We start from the raw sequence: 20,691 nt of genomic DNA, 5'->3' as shown, positions 1-20,691 counted from the left end.
GGGTTGCCATTTCCTTCTCCAATTCATGAAAGTGAAAAGCGAAAGGGAAGTCGCTCAGTCGTGTCCGACTCTTAACGACCCCACGGACTGCAGCCTACCAGGCTCCTCCAGCCTTGGGATTTTCCAGGTAAGAGTACTATATACAAAAATTAACTTGAAGTGGATCAGAGATCTAAATACAAGTGCTAAAGCCATAAAACTCTTAGATCTTGGATTAGGCAATGGTTTCTTAGATTTGATATCAAAATCCTAAGTGATCAAAGGAAAAAATTAGGTTATGTAGACTTGTATAAAAATTAAAAAACTTTTGTGCTATGAAGTGAAAAGATAACACAGAGAATGAAAAAAAATATTTTTAAATCATTTATCTGATAAGTGACTTGCATCCAGAATTTATATGAATATTATATTATGATAATATTTATATCACTTTATATTGAATATAGAAATATAAATTTATACCAGATTGATTACATTTATACTCAGTATAAAAAGACAACCTATTGATAAAATAGACAAAGGATCTGAAGAACCATTTCTCCAAAAATGGCCAATAAGCACATGAAAAGATGCTCGACATTATTAGCCAACAGAGAAATGCAAACCAAAATTGTGAAATACCACTATAAGGTGGTATACTCATCAGGATGGGTATAATAAAAAAGACAGATAAATAGCAAGTATTGTCTGAGATGTGGAGAAATCAGAAACATATACTGCTGGCAGGAATGCCAAATGATGCAGCCACTCTGGAAATCACATGGGCAATTCTTCCAAAGGTTAAACACAGAGTTATCATGTGACTCTTCAGTTTCACTTCTGGGTGTAGAGCCAAATAGACTGTAAACATGTGTCTATACAAAAACTTGTACACGGATGTTCATAATACCCAAAGGTGGAAATAAGTCACATGTTCAACTGACGAATGGATAAATAAAATGTGGTATATCCATACAACGGAATATTGTTCGGCAATAAAAGAAATGAAGCACTATATATATTAATGTATTACAGCATGGATGAAACTTGCAAACATTATGCTAAGGGAAAGAAGCCAGTCATGAGAGACCACAAATTGTATAGTTCTATTTACATGAATAGTGCAGAACAGGCAAATGGATAAAGACAGCAGTAGATTATTAGTTGCCCAGGGGTGAACTGGGGGTGGGGGTGGAGGGAAGGGAACTGACTGCTAGTGGGTGACAAAAATGTTCTAAAGTTGATTGTGCAATTCTGACAAAACACTAAAAACCACTGAGTTGTTTATCTTCCATAGAAGAATTGTTTGACACCTGAATTATATGTCAATAAAGCTGCTATTACAAAATATATCTCAGTGTGTACATATATCTGCATGGCTGCTTCCTGGTGATGAGATCACAAGTGAATTTTGGTTTTTCATCTTTTTACTGTCTTTTCTCTCCAGAGATGCTCTTCCTGGAGCTGAAAGAACAGTGGGAGAAGACACTGCAGAAGAGGTTCCTACAGCAGGCGGGGCTGCACCAGATGACACTCAGTATCCTTCTCAACTCCAAGATCTACTGTGGAAAATACTAAAACGTGGATTAACACCTCATCAACTTGGAGGAATGTGGTTCTCCTCTGAGACACTCTGAAGCACAGCTCCGAGATCAAACACACCTCTTAGGCTTCCTCTTGCACTTACCACACTGTAGTTCTTTAGGGCGAGGTGGGCTTTTCCCATGTGGAAATACGCTTTTGTGCATTTTTCATCACACTGCATAAAAGAGAATCACTGATCAGATGTTTTGGAAGATTTGAAATTATTAGCACCAACTGCCCAGCTAATAGGGTTAGGGCAGCGCTTTGATTCTCAGGACAGCCACCAGAGTTGACAATTAAGACTTTTTCTGTGCATCTGTGACCAAAATAATTGATGCTTGCAAGGAGTCTGGATGCACAAGTAAGCCCTCTATCAAATTAATTCATGATACTAGCCAGTTTTCATTTCCATTTAATGAAACTCAACCAGGAAACAAACCAGAAAGCCTTAGTTTAGAAGAGCTCTTGACCCTGGTTGAACATTAGAATCACCTGGGGGTGCTTGTAAAAAAATCCTGAGAGCCCAGCTGAAACCCACAGCAATTAAATTATACTCATGGGTAGGACCGAGGCATCGATAATTTTTTAAACTCTCCAGGTGATATAAATGTACAACCAAGTTTGAGAATCACTGGTTTATGAGAAGGTAGGAAAATTTACTCTGGGTAAACAGCTGTTACTATTACATCTTAGGAAGCCTGGCAAGTTCCTCCCTTGAAATAAACCACAACATATATACTAGAAACTTGCGTTTGTATCACTTATGATCTGAAAGCGAGCCCCCTTCAAAACGTATGAACTTTACAGCTGAAACAATACTGCTTGCCAGGGGGCCCTGCACTGGTCTGCTCTGAATTACTATAATTACAGAGGGAATGATATAGCGGAGACATAAACTTAAAGCATCCAGTTAATTCACTGAACCCCTTTTATGTGCCAGGCCTTGTGTCGAGTCAGATGCTGTCAGGCATGTATATGTACAGAGGGAGTCCAAGCTCAGGAGTCTAGAAAGTCCTGGGTGAAGCCCTGTCTGCCCCTCACAAGAAGCGGAATACTGGCCAGGCCCCCCGGCTTTTCTGAGGTTCACTGTCCTCATCTGCAAAGTGGAGATCATAATAGTGTTTCTTCTTGAGAGAGTCAGTTCCTAGGCAGGTTGATAAGGAGTCTAGGGGTCCCCAAGGAGAGAGGGGTCTGGAATTCTCAAGGAGGAAGAAAGGACAAACTTTTTTTCTTTCTCCACATTCCTTAGGATTATATAACAATAATGTATCTGCCTAAGGACAGTCTTTGGATTAAACCTTCTGTTACCTTAAAATGTAAATTATGGGAGTAGGTCTGATGAGGTCTTTACAGCCTCCAGACATTCTTTGGAGTATATGACTTCATTGTTAACACTAGCAAGCGGGTACTCTTTCTGCCCCCTTCTGATGCCTATGTCAGAAGCTTTCTCTATCTCCTTTATACTTTAATAAAACTTTATTACACAAAAGCTCTGAGCGATCAAGCCTCGTCTCTGGCCCCGGATTGAATTCTTCTCCTCCGGGGGCCAAGAATCCCGGTGTATTCGCATGATTCAGCAACAACCTTTCATTCTGGGCTGTTGTGAGGAGAGAATGTGTGTAAAACAGTGCAATACCAGGTAAGAGAGTGTTAGCTGCTGTTGCTGCATTTACAAGAAAAGCAATGATTTCAGGGCAAAAAGGAAAATTTAAGAAAAGCTAAAGAATAATAGAAGGGGTAACAATAATCATTACATTGGAAGAGCCCTTTATAGATGCATTTTCATGAATATAATTTCCTGATTCCTTGCTAAGTGAATGACGGTAATAATATTAATGCATTATTTTCAGTCCTGACCATATGGTTCATATGAATGATCTTATGTAAGCCTTATAGCAACTCTATGAAGTAGATACAGTTATTACTCCCATTTCACAGATGAGGAAACCAGGGGTCAGAGAGGTTTAAGGTCACACAGACCCTAACTGGAAGAACTGGGATTAAGATCTAGTCACTGGACTCCAGGACCCAAAGGCTTAGGTATCACACCGAATCTCCTCCAGAGAAGTGCTACAGCAATTCTGGAGGAAATCCACTCTGAGGAGATATACACTAAGTCCCCTACATACGAACCTTCAAGTTGCAAACTTTCAAAGATGCAAATGTGCATCTGGTTCCAGCAAGGAACCAGATTCCGTGCCACCCATGTCAGGCGTGAGTGAAATTGCAGCTCGCCCTCCGTCTCCTGTTTCTGATGATCCTTCATCTCTACCATCTTCCACCTCTCCCTCCTCCAGTCAGTAACGCCTCTTGCCTGTTCACTCCTTGCCAGCCCCGTATGCTAGCTGTTGTACCTTACTACTGTACTTTTCAAGGTACGTACTCTAAGATCAAAAATGTTTTATTTTCTGTTCGTTTGCTTTTTACGCATTATTTGTGTGAAACCTATTATAGTACAGTACTATATAGCCAATTGTGTTAGTTGGGTACCGTGGCTAACGTTATTGGACTTACGAACATATTGGATTTATGAACGCACTCCTGGAATGGAACTTGTTCCTATGTAGGGGACTTACTGTAGTCTAACAAAGACATACTGCATTTCAGAGGATGCCAAGACAATCACATGGAAACCTTTGGGGGTGGGGGCAGCCAAAATGCAAGGATGGGGGCAGCTGAAATGCAGGCACTGGCAGGGATGAGCGTTGAACCCACGAGAGAAGACAAGAGCTTTGAAGGAGAAACTGCAGGAAGAAGAAACGCAGGGAGCTATGGAGTGAACCCTCGCAGAACTCACACAGGATGGAACTAAGAAAGCAGGAAGAGGACCGTCTGAAGGGAAAGGAAGCTCACAGAAGCCGTCTGCTCACGGCGCCTTCACTGGCAGGCATCAGGGTTCCAACAGGGGAAAGGGAGCCCCACTGTGCCCTCCTGACGGGGTGTATTGTGGCCACGCCCCCGCAGACACTGCCACCAGGGGCCCGCTCACGCACTTTCTCACTAATAAGCCCTTTCTCCTTTTGATGAGGTATCAACTCTCACCAGGACTCTCTCAGGCAAACCCCAGATCCCCTTAAAAGGAATTCTGCCTTCAGAGGAAGATGTCTTTTATTGTAAAGGAAGAGTTCTGCCAAGAAAGAAATGATTCTGATTCTAATTGAAACCCGCTTCACTGCCTTATCTTCCCTGACAAGGAACATGGGCCTTGAAATATCATCACATGGGCTTGTCGCTGCCAATTCACAGGTGTCAAAAATACTAAATTGGCATGAAAGTACTAATACTATTAATAATGGAGTGCCAATGACATTCACTACTGATATTTTAAAATGTGAAACTTTTTCTTTCGATTCACAGCTTCCATGTAGAGCCAAACCATTGTTAGTTTTTAGATCTCCTTATACATTTTTTTCCCCAGCCCTCCAAGTGTTCACCCAATCCTCTGCAACAGGGAGCCTCGCTGGGCTCTTATCAAGGTTGGCTGCTGGGTTTCAGGTGTGCTGGGCCAGCTCTGCTTCACGCTCGCCGTTCATCACACTGGGCTTCAATTAACATTTGGGAACAGGCCAGCGTGTCGTGCTGAATCACCATGAGGCTGTGATCAACTCTTTGGGCCTTTTCAGATCAGAAAAGATACTCATGAGAAGCCCCACGAGATCTTGTTTCTGCCACGTGAGAGGCACGCCCAGGGATGACGGGGTTTCCAGTTTCCATGAGAGGTGTTTACAGTCAAGGGCTCAGGGCACCAGCCTACGGTGAGGCCAACGTGGGCTATGTGATCCCGTGCAGTTTACTTAATTAATCTCTGAGGTTCAACTTCCTTGTTAGAAAGATAAGGATAACTGTGGTGTTGACCAGAACAGAAGGCTATGAGGCTCCAATGAGATAGCTCACAGTCAGCGAGCAGAAATGCAGCTTTTTCTCTTATTGCTAAAACACCAGAGGAAAATGCCCTTGCCTTTCTCTTCTCTTACAGATGATAGCAGAAAAAAAAAATCACGATCACATAAAGCAACATAACAGGCTAGTAGATCTCCGCTGGAGCCATGGAGAACCTGAAGGCACCAGCTTTGGGCAGTTCTCATCACTTAAAGACTGTCACGATGCCATGGGACAAAGTGTTTCCTGCACCATATCTTTTAGGGGGTAAAGAAACCAAGCACTCCAGATGTCTGTTTTGGAGAGACTCTCCTGTTTTAGAAACTGTTATTAGTAAAGATGAGTTTCAAATTCCTTGCTTACCTTTTCAATAGAAAGTAAGGAAGTAGGTGGGGCCAACATGCTGCTGTGGCGAGGAGCTCTGGGATGGGTTAGGCTGGACCGGGGAAACCAAGCCCAGGATAAACCTGATATATTTTCCTGGCACTTCAACTTTACTTGATTATAAGTTATTGAAAATAATATGGTTATATTAAAACAGATGGATACATTTAATGGTGTGCAGTGCAAAACGTGCAAGGATTTCCAAGATATAGTGAAGTCGCTCAGTTTTGTCCGACTCTTTGCAACCCTATGGACTGTAGCCTGCTGGGCTCCTCAGTCCATGGGAGTCTCCAGACAAGAATACTGGAGGGGGTTGCCATTTCCTTCTCCAGGGGATCTTCCCAACACAGGGATCGAACCCCAGTCTCCCACACTGCAGACAGACTTTTTACCATCTGGGCCACCAGGGGCTCCTAGAAATAATTTGCATCTGAGAAGAAATTTCATGCTCTCTGCTTTTAGACCCTCCAGGGGCTCATGTTCCTTCTGTTAGCACGTTGGCAAGGAAGGTTGAGAGGCATTGGTTTTGATTATTTAGTTAAAGGCCCTTGTGACAGAGTAACTTGGGGGAATGTGGATTAAGGGTTATTTAAATATTTAGTCATCTGAAATAATGTTCCAAAGAAGTGATCATGACATTTCTCTTTTAAAAACCCTTCTAAGATTTCCACCAACAGTCCTTCCTTCTCTCTACCTTTGATTATCTATTTTGGCAGAAATACCACGCACAGTATTATGCTATCTGCCTGAGGCCTGACTAGCATCCAGGCGGAACAACAGAAAATCTTGCTTCTGATTATTTCTCTACAAAGAGGCGTGCTAGGACACATTTCTGAATGAGCAGAGCTGGAGGGGAAAAGGATGAGCTGATGAGGAAGGATGGCCACATGGCAGAAACAAGCCCCCCAGCTTGGCTCTAGAAAGCACAAGACGCATCTCCACCATCACAAGGAGCAAAGCGTCTGCTAACACTACAGTAAAGGGTGAGCCGTTGTGACAACACCCTGAAAAGCCAATGTTAACAACAGTTCCTCTAGAGTACTTCCTCTGGGTGAGGCACCACAGGTGTTATCATAACCCTCACAACAATTCTATTCTCTCCCATTTTACAGATGAGGAAACCGAGGCTCTGACTGCAGCATCCACACCACTTCCCACTATGATACAACCACACCTCCCCTCTATTGACTTCAGGACTGAGACACCCGGCCTTGAGCAATCCCCCCTCCATCATGTGGAAGAGGAAACAACCTTCTTACCTTCAGAGCCCAGTCACAATCCACCAGCGCCTTCCGGTAGTCCCCAAGTTTGATATAAGCCTGTAGAGACACAAATAGCTGCTATTCACACACAGTTCTGCAGCGAGCAGTCTTCAGTCAATGCAGAAAGCACAGTCGGGCAGGAGAGAGCGGTGCGAAGTATTAGTAACTGGTCCCTGCCTGCACCAATCAGGGTGCCGGCAGGAAACAGATGGCACTCATACTGGGGAGTTTAATAAAGGGACTATTTACAGGGTGAGTGCAGGGCAGATGGAGACTAGCAGTGGCCAGCCAGCACCACTGCTGGACCTGAGGGGCAGGAGGAGGAGTAATGGCCAAAACGGAAGAGGGCTGCTTTGTGAAGAGCGCTGCTTAAGAGGAGCTGAGGCCTTTAGTAGAGCGGAAGCTGGAGGAGAAAGCCCCAGTTCACTTTCCTCCTTCCTTCTGATCTCACTGGCCAAATGGAAGTTAGAAAGCTGGGGAGGCAAGAGGCCAGTCCACAGAGGTCAGTCCGTCCCCCAGGGCACAGAAGGATCTGGGCGGTGGCGGCAAACAGAAAATACCCAGCACACTAAACACCCCTCGAAAGGAAAAGCCAGCTCCTGGAGCCGACCCTGCTGTGAATGTCCCAGAAGGAAACCAAACGAGAAAGGGGATCAAAAAGACAGATAATGACAAGTGTTGATGAGGATGTAGGAAATCAGAGCACTCATCCACTGCTGGTGGGAACTGCAGTGATTCTGGAAGACAGTCTAACATTTCCTCAAAAGGTAAAACACAGAGGTGCCATATGATACAGCAATTTCACTCCTGGGTATATAGCCAGGGGCCTATACGTATATGTTCATGCAAAAAGTTGCATGCCAATGTTCAGAGCAGCATTACTTATAATAGCCAGAAAGCAGAGATAACTCAAATGTCCACCAACTTATGAATGGGTAAATAAAATGTACTAGATTCACACAATAAAATATTTGGCAATAAATAGGAAGGGAGTACGGATGCATACTACAACACGGATGCACCTTGAAAACACTGTTGAACGGAAGAAGCCAGACACATAAGGATAAATACTGGATGATGTCATTTACATGAAAAGCCCAGAACAGTCAGGTGCATAGAGGTGTACAGAGACAGAAAGTAGATTAGTGGTGACCCAGAGCTGGTGTGGGGGAGGACAAAAGGATTGAGGAGCTTAAAGGGTATGGGATTCTTTGGGGGACGATGAAAATGTTTTCTAAAATTGGTTGTGGTGAGGGTTGCACAATCCTGTGAATAGAAACCACTGAACTGTACATTTTCAATAGGGGAATTATTGATTATAGCAACTGTACCTCAATAAAGCTGTTACCAAAATATGATCAAGAAAAAGTTTTGCTTCTTTCCTCCTGAGTGCAGCAAGGAGGAGGAGTTTATACAGGAAATGAGCTCATACAGGAAATGAGCTCATGTAGGAAATGAGCTGACATATAAGAGTCAAACTATCCCCAGGAGCCCTTGGTTTCAAATGCCTTGCAGCTCTCTTCTGGGATCCCCTACAATTGAGGAAAATCTTGAAAATCAGGCATTAACTCAGAATTCTGTGATTCACTCAAACTGAACTAACTTAAGAATTTAGATCATTTACAGTTTCCAAGAACTGTGGCACATAAGCAAATGAAAGTCTGCACCAAGGCTGTTAAACCCTCTGTATTAATTACTGGATATGAAAGATGCTTAATAAATTCTTGTCAAGTTGCACAAAGTAGACTTTAAGTGCTCTTCTTTCGGAAAGTTCCCTAAGAAGCAGCAGTGATCATCCTATTGGAAGAAAGGAAAACCAGGCCCCAGGGTCCCATTAGTCACCAACAACAGGTTTGCCCATGACCAAAACCGTACCAGGGCACTGTGACATTCTGAACAACAAATCGGGTGCGATATCTACATGGACAAACCAATTATGAGTTAGTGTTATAATTCACGAGAAATCTAAGCAGTCAACCAAACTGAGGGGGGAGCAGGCAACAGCAGGTTAATGGAATTTCTGCTGGGCAGCTCTTTGTACCAATAGAAAGGAAGCTGCTAGGCAGTGCTTTCATTAATAGGGATTTGGTACTAATTGAAGATGATGACTCTTTGAGCTCTCTGTTCTATATAAAGCACCATCCTTTCCTCTGGGTTTGGGGTTTCATTTGGAAGTCAGAGGATGTGAGGAAGAAACTAGCGTCCTTCTAGACAACTTCAGTCATGACTTTACGGCATTGTTATTCAGGATGCAGACTCTGTATGGGCTTCAACAATTTCTCTACACAGCCTTTCACTTTTCCTTCTTTTTCTCTTTTAAAGCTTGGACTCAACACCCTCTAAATTTCCTGTTTGCTTTTGTTTTTCCACATTTTGAAAAGAACGACTTTTCCAAATGGCAATTAAACTCCTGATTTATCTAAATTACACCAGCAATCTATTGATCATAACATTAGCTCCGGGAGAAAAACAAAGCGATGGAAGGGTAGGTTTTCTCCCTAGCAAGCAGCGACACTCAATTCACAGGGTCCTTATTAAGTGTTTTCTAACTCCGCATGCATACAGGGAGGCATTTTAAAAATAGTCAATGGTTCAAATGGTTCCTAACACCAGGCAGCACATTTTGTATTTATTTGTCTCTGAATAAGCTTTCTCTTTGGGAAAAGAGGAAGGAATTGCCTCCCTAAAGCTTTTCATTGCATTTACCTATTTTTATCCACAGTCATTCTTAATGTGGTTCTCCAGAACTAATCAAAGTACTGCTTAAACTTGAGTACAGTAAAAATGTAACTAATTTAGAGTAATCAGGGTATAGACCATGTGAGTTAGATGTAAGTCTGCATTATATAACTTTCTAAAGGAATTCAATTTTACAGCTTTCAAGTAACTTCAGAGTAACAAGACTGAATAAGCATCCGTAGGTAAATGGTTTGGAGACCAAATTTGTGATAAATAAAAAAGAACTATAATTATCATAATAATTGTTTGTATTTATAGCTGTTTCTTTTGACGTGTCAACAGAAACCTCACTCCCTCAAGTGGACTTTCTGTGCCTCCAGCAAGTGTTATATAACTTAATAAGGATTTATTGAACATCGGTTATAAGCACAGCATTAGGGGGAAAAGTATATGGCAGTTTTTACCCTCAAAAAGTGTATAATCTCGTGAGGGCGATAAAATGGACATGGCAAAAATCAACCTCTGGCCATTTTATTTACCGATTCTCTTCCTTACATTTTTTTCTCCACAAATGGGGGTAGGTAAATGACACCTCAACTCGAGACTGATTTATCCAAACTGGTGAACTAACAAGTTTACGTTGTGCTTGGATTTATCATTAAATCATTGCCACGGTCCAGCCTTTTTGGACGGCTGACGTCCTGTTCCTTGCACTCTTCCTCAACGTACCACAGCAGGGTATTCTTAATCCTGAGTTACAAAATTGGAGCTGACGAGGATCCTCTCCTTGTCAATGACATGGCATCAAGTTCATCTCACCCAGGCCCTGCTGACATACTCTGATCATCAGATAATCATGTCCACGAATCTGCCAATTTTTCAGGCCTGAGCAGGAGACAGCTCTCCCATACACAAACGCAAGCACTTTTCAAAGATAAGGTCACAGGTGACATTTCTGTTTCAACTGAAAACTATTCATCTCGTCCCTTCATTAAGGAGTAGATGATAAACATCAAGGTAATGATTTTTATCTGGTGTTCCAGAAATCTGAGCTCATCTGTGATATTAAAAGGAAGTATCGGGGGTTTTACAAACTCAAAATTTCTGAGAAATTGGCTCAGGACCATTAGCTCTAGTATACCCAATCACAGAATCTTAATCAAGGAGGGATTCATACAATGAGTAAGAAATTAACAAGAGAGTAACCCTTAGCAGCCTTAAACTGGCATCAAAAAAGAGGATGAACTAAGTCAGTGGTGGCAGAATTCCGAGGTCTCACAGGCTATCTCATTCCACTGGCTTTCTCAGCTATACACGGGGTGAAGTGCCTGGGGACCACCAGTGAGGAGATGGGTGACTTTTACTATGGAGACAGCTGATTATGTGTAGCTATTCCCAAGTTCTCCTTTAATGAGTCCAAGTTGGTAGCTTGAAACTGGAGCATAGTGAAGAGTATTTACACCATGGAAATTGGCAAATGCTCCATGCAGATCAGCCTCCACCCCCAGCCCAACCACAGCGGCTGCTACGCATTTACCAGCACATGGCGGGGACCCCCTAATCTCACCCTTCTCTGCTTTCACAAGCTTAACAGCTGCTGCTCCCTGGAGAAATCCCGTGGACACACCCTTGCCTCACTGACCTGAGCTCGGTTGGTGTACAGCACCTTCATGTCCTTCAGCTTCTCCAAACCCTCACTGTAGCACAGGATGGCCGTTTCGTAATCACCTCTGACAAATGCTTCATTCCCCTTTTCCTTTAGGGCTGTGAGAATAGAAGTCATACAGGTGAGCTCTCCCCACACACTGGAAAATTCTTTCAAGCTTCACCGCCCTGATTTTCCAACTCTACTTTGAAGGTTAGAACGTCCATCCATCCAAAGGGGGCCTGTTACTTCCTTCTCTCTGCAGATCATTCTGGGTCGATTTCTTTTATATAAATCCTCCCCAAGTCTTCTAAGCAGCTTCTCAGAAAAAGTAAATGTTTCTGTCTCAAGGCTCGGAATATTCCAAGCTTGCCACAAAGAGCAAATCTACACATTCAGTGTCTAATAAAGAAATTCAAACGACTAATTTTCTAGCAAATATGGAATCATTCGGATCTGCAGGGCACATGGCACTGAGTGGTATAAAGTAAATGCTGAAAGTATTCTTCTGTCATATGTATCCCCCCCATTCCACGACCACACACACACAACCCCAGCTCTTTGTTTTCCTTTATTTCCTCTCTCCTTTCTCCCAGCTTGGGGCTTCCCTCATAGCTCAGTTGGTAAAGAATCCGCCTGCAATGCAGGAGTCCTGGGTTCGATCCCTGGGTTGGGGAGATCCCCTGGAGAAGGGAAAGGCCACACACTTCAGTATTCTGGCTTGGAGAATTCCATGGGCTATATAGTCCATGGGGTTGCAAAGAGTCGGATACGACTGAGCAACTTTCACTTTCACCCAGCTTTGTTCATTTTTCTTTTTCACATCTTCATCTGTGCCTCAGGCTAGAGAGTGGTACCTCACTCCCACCCCTCCCTACTTTCCAAGCATCCTTTAGTGCTGCTACATTCAGCGATATGCCTTAGAAACAGGTCTGACTGTGGAGGCTATCTCAGGGCTGTGTCTGCCTCTCCGCCTTTTGCAGCAGAAACAGGAAACAGGTTTCTGCCTGGCCAGGTCCCACTGCCTCAGGTGCATTCTGAACCCACCCACTGGGAATCTTGATGTCCTCAAACAGCAGCATAAACTCCCCTGCTTTTTCCAGCACAAATCATCCCTGCCATTAAAAAGTGAAAAGACTGACAATTACCATCTGCTAAGACTTTGTTTTCCCTTCTTCTTTTGGCACGTTCTTTTGCATCTTTCTCCAGAGATGCCAAGAAGGCTTCTGACAACAGAGTGATTTCAAATATTAAAAAAGAAAAATCCAAATACTATAATCAGTTCTTTAGCTCAAATTCAGAAGAAAGCCACTTTAGAGTTTTAGAGCCACACGTTTCACGCATACACATGTAGGCACACGCACACGTGGGTGCATGCGTGTGCGCACGCACACACACACACACACAGATTTCGGAGACAACTGAAATGACATTTTCTTAATTTGACATTAAATGGGAATCCGTGTGATGTATTATTATACATGATGACTATGTCGGTGCTTCAAATTTGAATTATGCCTTTTAAAAGAGTTTTTCTTTGAAGACGGACTTTTTTGGTTCCACTTAGCATAATGAGCTGCTGAGCTGAGCAACTGAGAAGCTCTCTGGATCCTTCTGAGTAGCTAAGAGTAAATTGGATGAAACAGAATAACTGAATTCAGTGTACAAAAGATTGGCCAGAACACAGGAAAAATCCTCTGAGCACCATCCTCTCTGACCACTAGTAACAGAATTGGGTGATCAGTAGGTTTTTGTTTATGGTTGTTTGTAAGCCCAGAGGCTATAATTTAAGGGTCTAGAAGCCACAATCAATAAACACTGACTTTAAATGAATAATACACATTGGGAAGAGAGATGCTGTCCTTACCTGTGTTTATTTCATCTGCATCCTGCAGGGCACAGGTTATCATAAAAACAAAGAAACAAATTTCAAAAACTACTCTCTTATTTACACATATACAAACCAAGAAGGCAGATAAATTTCAAGGGGGGAGTAGAGTCCTTTCCTTTAACCATAATTCTAGAAGGCTGCAAATTCAGGGGGCTTGCTTTAAATCAAGAGATCTGATTATGGCATAGTTGTTATGGGGCTAGTCTGCAGAAACCAGGGACTCTAGCTGTGGCTGTATGAATTGGAACTATGAGTTAGTAAACTGTTACATTAACAGCTTAAAAATGGTCCTAATCTCAGTGGGTGGAGAGGCCAAATTTTCATTAAAACTAACCAAAAGGATTGCGTAAGGATGACTCAGAAAGACCAAGAAAAATATATCAGAGTTTATACTTCCTTGTGAAAAATGGAGTGATTCTAAAGAACAAGTCTATTTCAGCCTCACCAGGCAGTTGAGATTAAACCACTCCTTCCTCTGTTTCATGCAGGCTTCCTTGCTGTGTCCACATAGATAACTCCACAATAAGGAAAGGGCACCTTGGTGGGAGCTTGTGGGGGACTGATCACGGTCTTGTTCACGGTGGTCCTGCACTCGTCCTCCTCTCGGCCCCCCTCTGTAAACTGCAGTCTCTTTTCTGTCTCAAGGACCGCTTTCTCTCGTACGACTGGATCATCAGAATTCATCTCCTGAATTAAACTGGCTAGAGGAGAAATCAGGTGAATCATTCACATAAGGTCTTCAAAAAGAAAGACCCTATTCAATATCAATGATGGTGCAGTAAATTTCATGGGGAAGGACTTTTATTTTTCCCAGCTTTTTTGAGATACAATCGACCCATGACAATGTGTAAGTCAGTGTACCACATGGTCATCTGATACAGGTATACAGTGAGAAATGATTCCCAAACCAAGATGAGTTAACATATTCATATTTCAATTTGTTTTTGTGAGTGGTGAGAACATTTAAGATCCCCTTTCAGCAACTTTAAAGTGTACAGTATTGTTAACTATAATCACAATGCTGTTTATTAGACTCCCAAAACGTATTCACCTACTACAGAGTTTGTGTAAATGCATGTATTTAAACATCTTAACATCTCGCATGTATTTAAACATCTTGCATTCTTTTGCAACTTAGCTTTTTTCTCTTAGTATGCTCTAGAGATATGTTCTTGATACAAATAGTTCCAGTTGATTCATTTCACTTATTTTACATAGGTGACTCATTCTTTTATTGATGGACCTCCAGGTGTTTTTAATTTTTTTTCTATACCAAATAGATGCTGAGTTGAATACATGTATATATTTCCCTATGCACATATGTGACATATTCTTTAGGCTATATCAATTTGTATTCCTACACGCTGTGCACGAGAGTTCCTGTGCCTCCACATCCTTGTTCACACTTGTTGTTATACTTCCATGTCGCTTTTACTATAACGCGTTTATCTCCTTAATGTTGTCATTTGCCTTTTCTTGAATGTGACTGGGATCCAGCATCTTTTTATTGGTTTGTAGGCCATCTGGATTTCCTTTTCTGTGAATTGCCTGCTCCTATTTTCTATTGGGTTGTTTGTCTTTTTCTTATTATGATTGTTTTATATATTCTGGACTGTTATACATATTTGTGAACATTTTCTACTTGGGTATGGTGTGTTTTTGTTTTTATGGAACCTTCCATTGAAGAGATTTTCTATGTGTTAAATGTACCAATATTTCCCCTTATGACTTATGCTTTTGTGTATATTAAGTTTACAAATACACTCTTGTGTGTCTTCTAAAAGTTTCAACATTTTGTTTTTCTCATTAAGGTATTTAATCCACCTGGAGCCAACTTGCTCTTTTTCTTTTTGACTGTGCGGATATGCAGGGCTCTTAGTTCCTCAACCAGGGATCAAACCTGTGCCCCCTGCAGTGGGAGCATGAGTCTTTAACCACTGGACCACCAGGAAGTCCCCTGGAGCTGACTTTGTGTAGGACAGGAGCACCATTTGTTAAGAGTCCCTGCTTTCTCGCCGATACGCTGCGTCATCCCTGTTTCATGTTGCATCTGTGAACCTGCTCTAGGGCTCTTCATTCTGTTCTACCGGATGACCTGTCTTTTTCAGCACCAAAACCGCCATGCATAATTACTACAGCTTTATAAAAAAACTTGAGCATCTAGTAGGGGGATCCCACCTTCTTATTTTTCTGCAAAATTTTCTGCACTTTCGTGGCCCTTTACTCTTTCATGGGAACTCTGGAATCAGCTTGTTGAATTCTACACGGAACATTCTGGGGATTTTGATCTATCCCAGGTGGCACAAGCAGTAGCACTGTTCGTCGCTCAGTCGTGTCCATCTCTGTGACTCCATGGACTGCAGCCCGCCAGGCTCCTGTCCACGGGATTCTCCAGGCAAGAATGCTGGCGTGGGTAGCCATTCCCTTCACCAGGGGATCTTCCCAACCCAGTGATCAAATCTGGGTCTCCTGCACTGAAGGCACATTCTTTACCACCTGAGCCACCACAGAAGCCCCCCTACCTCCTAGAGTAGAGAATATTTTATCTATAATACCAAAATAAATCCATCAAAATGTATGCAAGACCTTTATGGAGAAAATTATAAAATTTGATCAAAAGAGCTCCCAGTGGTCAAAATGGAAACAATTTGAGCAAGAAAACAGACATGATAGTTTTGTATTAAATATCCATGAGTCTGTATGGAGATTTACCTTCAGTTCAGTTCAGTTCAGTCGCTCAGTCGTGTTCGACTCTTTGCGACCCCATGAATCGCAGCACACCAGGACTCCCTGTCCATCACCATCTCCCGGAGTTCACTGAGACTCACGTCCATCGAGTCAGTGATGCCATCCAGCCATCTCATCCTCTGTCGTCCCCTTCTCCTCCTGCCCCCAATCCCTCCCAGCATCAGAGTCTTTTCCAACGAGTCAACTCTTCCCATGAGGTGGCCAAAGTACTGGAGTTTCAGCTTTAAGTACTGGAGTTTCAGCTTTAGCATCCAGGGTCTAGCAACACTCAATACATAATGAGCACCCAAGAAATGAATGTATAGAATCTATACACATGTGGCTATACACATTTAAGTTACGTATAAATGAAATAAGACATCCCAGGTGGCACAGTGGTCAAAAATCTGACTGGCCATGTAGGAGAGGCAAGAGATGAAGGTTTGACCCCTGGGGCTTCCCTGGTGGCTCAGAGGCAGAGAATACGCCTGCCCAACAGGAGACATGGGTTCAATCCCTGGGTTAGGAAAATCCCCTGGAGAAGGAGATGGTAACCCACTCCAGTATTCCTGCCCGGAGGATCCCATGGACAGAGGAGCTTGGTGGGCTACTCTGGAGGGTCCATGGAGTCGCAAAAGAGTTGGATATGACAGCAACTAAACAACAACTACAAATAAATGAAACATTAGGGGAACTCCATTAGTAGTACTAGTCACATTTCAAACCCTCGATGGCCACCTGCGGCCATTGATTACATCGTGCACACTGCAGATTATAGAACATATCTGTCATCACAGAAAGTTCTACATACAGTATTGACATCAATGGTATGGGAATGAACTTGGGGTATGAATGAGTGTTAGCCAGATAAATAAAGATGAAGAGGCAGAGGGAAGAAAGCCAACAGGCAGAGCAGAAGCTTCAGGGGGGTGTGTGGGGAACAGAAGTAGTTTGTTGCTCAAGTGTGAGGTAAGGAGAGGCAAGAGGCAAGGGTAGGGTCACGGGAGGACTCAGGTCCTGATGAGAGCTTTAAATTTATTGTGACTGCGGGAAGAATCCAAGCAGAGAAGTGTCTGGGTCAGATTTGCATTTTAGATACATTACTCTGTGGGGAGTGTGAGCCTAGAGGCAGGAAACCCAATCAGGGGGTTGTTGAAATAGTCTGGATTAGAGAAGCAGAACAAAGGGAAGTTGGGAGAGGACAGAGCTGAAGAAAGAAAGCAAATCCGAGGGCTGATTAAATTCAGGGCTGAGAGAGGAGGGGTAGGCCAGTATGACTTGTAAATTTAGGGGATGATAGTGCCACCAAGTGAGACGAGAATGATGGGGAGGGTAGGAGAAGCAAGTTTTATTAGGGGTGGGGGGGACAGAGAGGAAAGAGACAATCAACTGAACTCTGGACACAGGAAGTTCCTGGTGTTTGAGGGACACATGGATGTGGCAGTTGGCATAGAGGCTGAAGATCAAAAACGCGGCTGGAGGCAATTGGGACGTGGGGTCATCAACAAGGGTGGGAGCTAAAACCACACGCTTGGGCTAAACCACCGGCAGAGAAAGCGGTGAACAGTGGGCCAGGCCAGAACAACATGTGGGGGACGGGCAGAGGAGAGGCCCGTGACAAACGCAGAGAACACACCAAGGATGAATCATCTATGAAGCTGCCTGGACTATTTTTAAAATGATTTTATTCTTTGGACCCACACAGCCCGTGAGAAGCGACAACTTCAATATGTTTCTATTAGATAAGTTTTGCCTTGTCGGTTTTCTTGTTTCTACTCTCTAAAAGTCCATGGGGTCGCAAAGAGTCGGACATGACGGAGCGACTGAACTGACTGACCCTCAAACAAGCTCCCTGAAGTCTGAACAGGGACTGGGTACTTCGGAATCTCCTGTATGATGGTCTGTGTGATCAGCGTGTCCTCTGAGGGCTTGTCTGAGCTTTGGAAGGGTCTTCCTGCCTAGAGGAATAGACAGGGGTGTGGCAACCAGGAGCCGTCCATATAATGTGATGGACACTAAGGGAAGCCATTTGACTTTGCCTCTGCAGCTCAAAGGGCTTCCCAGGGGGCACCAGCGGTAAAGAACCTGCCTATGAACGCAGCAGACATAAGAGATGCGAGTTCGATCCCTGGGTCGGGAAGATCCCCTACAGGAGGGCATGGCAACCCACTCCAGTATTCTTGCCTGGAGAATCCCATGGACAGAGGAGTCTGGTGGGCTACACTCCACAGGGTCACAGAGTCGGAGAGGACTGAAGTGACTTAATACAAACGCACGTGCTGCAGCTCAAAACCAGAAATGGCTCTCCCCCCAGACAAGACGGATTCCAGATCAATGAGGCTCCTGAGTGACCTCAAACGGAAAAGCTAGGCTCATTGGTGATGGGGAAATGGAAGCTCCTTTTGACCTGCTTCTACACAGAAGGGGAAAGAATACGGAGAAGAGTGGTTGAATTCCAATCAGAATATTAACAGCTTCACTGATACCAATTAACAGCCAGAAAATTTTAGCCCCAGTCTTCAGTATTACTTGCTTCTCAATACCCTCTTCTGTTTAATCTCAGTGACTTTTTTTTTTCCCTTAAGAGTCATAAACCTGTCAGGCAACCCAGGAACTAACTTAGAGTGATCATCTCTCTTTAGGCACTCCACTTTCCTAGAGTAAAATTTAATTTGTATAGGATTTACTGGTACTTACTGATTTCATCCACATTTTTAAGAAATTTCTGCAAGTCTTCCTCTTGATAGTCAGCCATTGTGAACCAGAATCCCTGAGGGAGGCAGCATAGACGATGAAAATTAATAATAATAAAACACTAAACAGAATTCGTCAGGCTTATTAGCCTGCTAAAACCAAGAGCCAAGTGATTATTTTAAAGACAGATTTGTGTTTACAAAAATCATGAATAACAAGCCGGGTGATCTATTTCATTCTGACTCCTGTTAAGGCCAAGGAACACTCATTACATGTAGTGATATTGCCAGAAAGCTGCCAGCCTCCTCCAATGGGGAAACTGCTCTGCAAAATGTCCCTACAAGGCCCACACTGACTGCTGATAAGGGATCCGGTGTGCAAGAGACCAGGGGGAGCAGCAGACAAGCCACCAGGGATAGAGGACACAAACCCTTGACTTTGATCTTGACGCGCTGACCCAGCCAGAAGTTTGGATCTGACCTTGTGATGGGTAACCAGAAACAGGTAATCTGCATCTACATGTTCAAATTTCTTTAAAATATAAGCCTCGGGCTTGTTTCTGAGAAGTGAAGAGAAGCTACAAATTGACTGAGGGACTGGAACCTGACAGTCCGGCCTTATCTTCTTCTCTCCAGGTACTTTAGCTGGATCACCTCTCAGCTGTTTTTGAGTGAAAAGGCCTCACACTGTAGCCAGTGGTTCTCAAAGGTCCACCCACAGATCATAAAAATCAAGCAAAAACTGATTTAGTACACAGATTCCTCAGCCTTAGCCCAGAGCCCCTCAGTAAGCTTGAAAGAGTACCCAGAAGTGTACAGTTCTAAGCTCTCTGCAAGTAATTCTGATTACAGTTAGGTTTAATAGTCTTCAGTCTTCGAATAGTCTTTAATAGTCTTCGAAGCCACATTTAATTGGAAATTCCAAATCTGCCAGGAACAAGCTGTGAATTATTTGATCTCTTTGAGATTCCACCAGTTATAAAAGCTGTGCTACCTTAGCTAAAGTCACAACCTCTCTGAGCCTTACAAGCCTCATTGGTTCTAGCAAACAGGGCTATTTCCAGACTAATTAAAAGTGCCAGGCACTCTCGATGATGACCGGTTATTGTGAGGCATCGTTATCTGTAAATCAGGGCAGGGGACTTGTGGCTTAACTAAATGATCCATAGGCTTCTTTCCAGCTCTAACAATTTAGGCTCTGGTGGAACTGAGGCCTAGCCAAGTGAGTTAACGTGCTCGAGGTTAGGAGGGGCAGAAGGCCGGAGAACTACCCTGGGGCAGGCACCAAGCCCTCGGCTCCCAGGGCGGGGTCTGAGGGCGCTCCCTGCCTAGCCAGCAAACCCACGACGGGACGAGAAGGACAGGGCGGGGGGAGGCCCAGGAAGTTCTGCAGTTCGCGCTTCACCGGCTAGAAGCCGGCGGGTCTTCGGGAGCCTCAATGTGTGCTGGGGCCCAGACACGCCCCGCCCACCCGGCGCAGGAGGGCGGGGACGCGACATCGTTGCTTAGCAACTGCTCCACAGCGTCCACCCGCCCAGTGCCCGCCATAGGAGTCCTAGCCCACAGCTGATCCCGTCCCATCCGCTGGAGCCCAAACTAGTGTCCTCTGCTCAGTTCTGACGGAGAGATCAGGACCAGACCTGAACGTGCGCAGTCTGGGCCACCCCGCTGCAGTTACCTGACCGCGCCACCGTCCGGACAGGAAATGGCGGCTGTGGGCTGGCGGTGGCCGACTCGAACCGGGGAGGAGCGGGGCCGAAGGTGGGCGTGGCTCTACCTCCGAAGCCCCGCCCCAGCCCGCCCCGCCCCCGCGCTCTAGTTCGGGAGCGCGCATCCAAGTTCAGGGCCTGCTCGGGCCAGGGATCTCTGATCAGCACGAAGGAAATGTGGACGGGGCGGGCAGAAAAGCCCAAGTGACCTGCGCTGATCCCTAAATGAGCGCCAGGTTTTCACCTCTTTCTCCTCTAG

General features: G+C 44.1%; 1 protein-coding gene across 1 annotated transcript in view; it reads right to left on the bottom strand.

Moving 5' to 3' along the window:
* TTC12 (tetratricopeptide repeat domain 12) overlaps positions 1 to 20,467 on the bottom strand; it is a 46,986-nt gene extending 26,519 nt beyond the window's left edge. The window contains exons 1-8 of the mRNA XM_010830347.1: positions 20,402 to 20,467; positions 18,728 to 18,800; positions 13,841 to 14,004; positions 13,280 to 13,301; positions 12,561 to 12,638; positions 11,410 to 11,531; positions 7,086 to 7,145; positions 1,667 to 1,738 (exon numbers count right to left, since the gene is read on the bottom strand). Coding sequence (XP_010828649.1) covers positions 1,667 to 1,738; positions 7,086 to 7,145; positions 11,410 to 11,531; positions 12,561 to 12,638; positions 13,280 to 13,301; positions 13,841 to 14,004; positions 18,728 to 18,785 — 576 coding nt within the window. The 5' untranslated portion in view covers positions 18,786 to 18,800; positions 20,402 to 20,467. The remainder of the gene's footprint in view (positions 1 to 1,666; positions 1,739 to 7,085; positions 7,146 to 11,409; positions 11,532 to 12,560; positions 12,639 to 13,279; positions 13,302 to 13,840; positions 14,005 to 18,727; positions 18,801 to 20,401) is intronic.
* Between the last annotated feature and the right edge of the window lie 224 nt (positions 20,468 to 20,691).

Source organism: Bison bison, unplaced genomic scaffold, assembly GCF_000754665.1.
Source record: "Bison bison bison isolate TAMUID 2011002044 unplaced genomic scaffold, Bison_UMD1.0 scf7180017864518, whole genome shotgun sequence".
In the NCBI taxonomy this organism is placed as follows: domain Eukaryota; kingdom Metazoa; phylum Chordata; class Mammalia; order Artiodactyla; family Bovidae; genus Bison; species Bison bison.
This window is presented reverse-complemented; position numbering and strand designations above follow the sequence as displayed.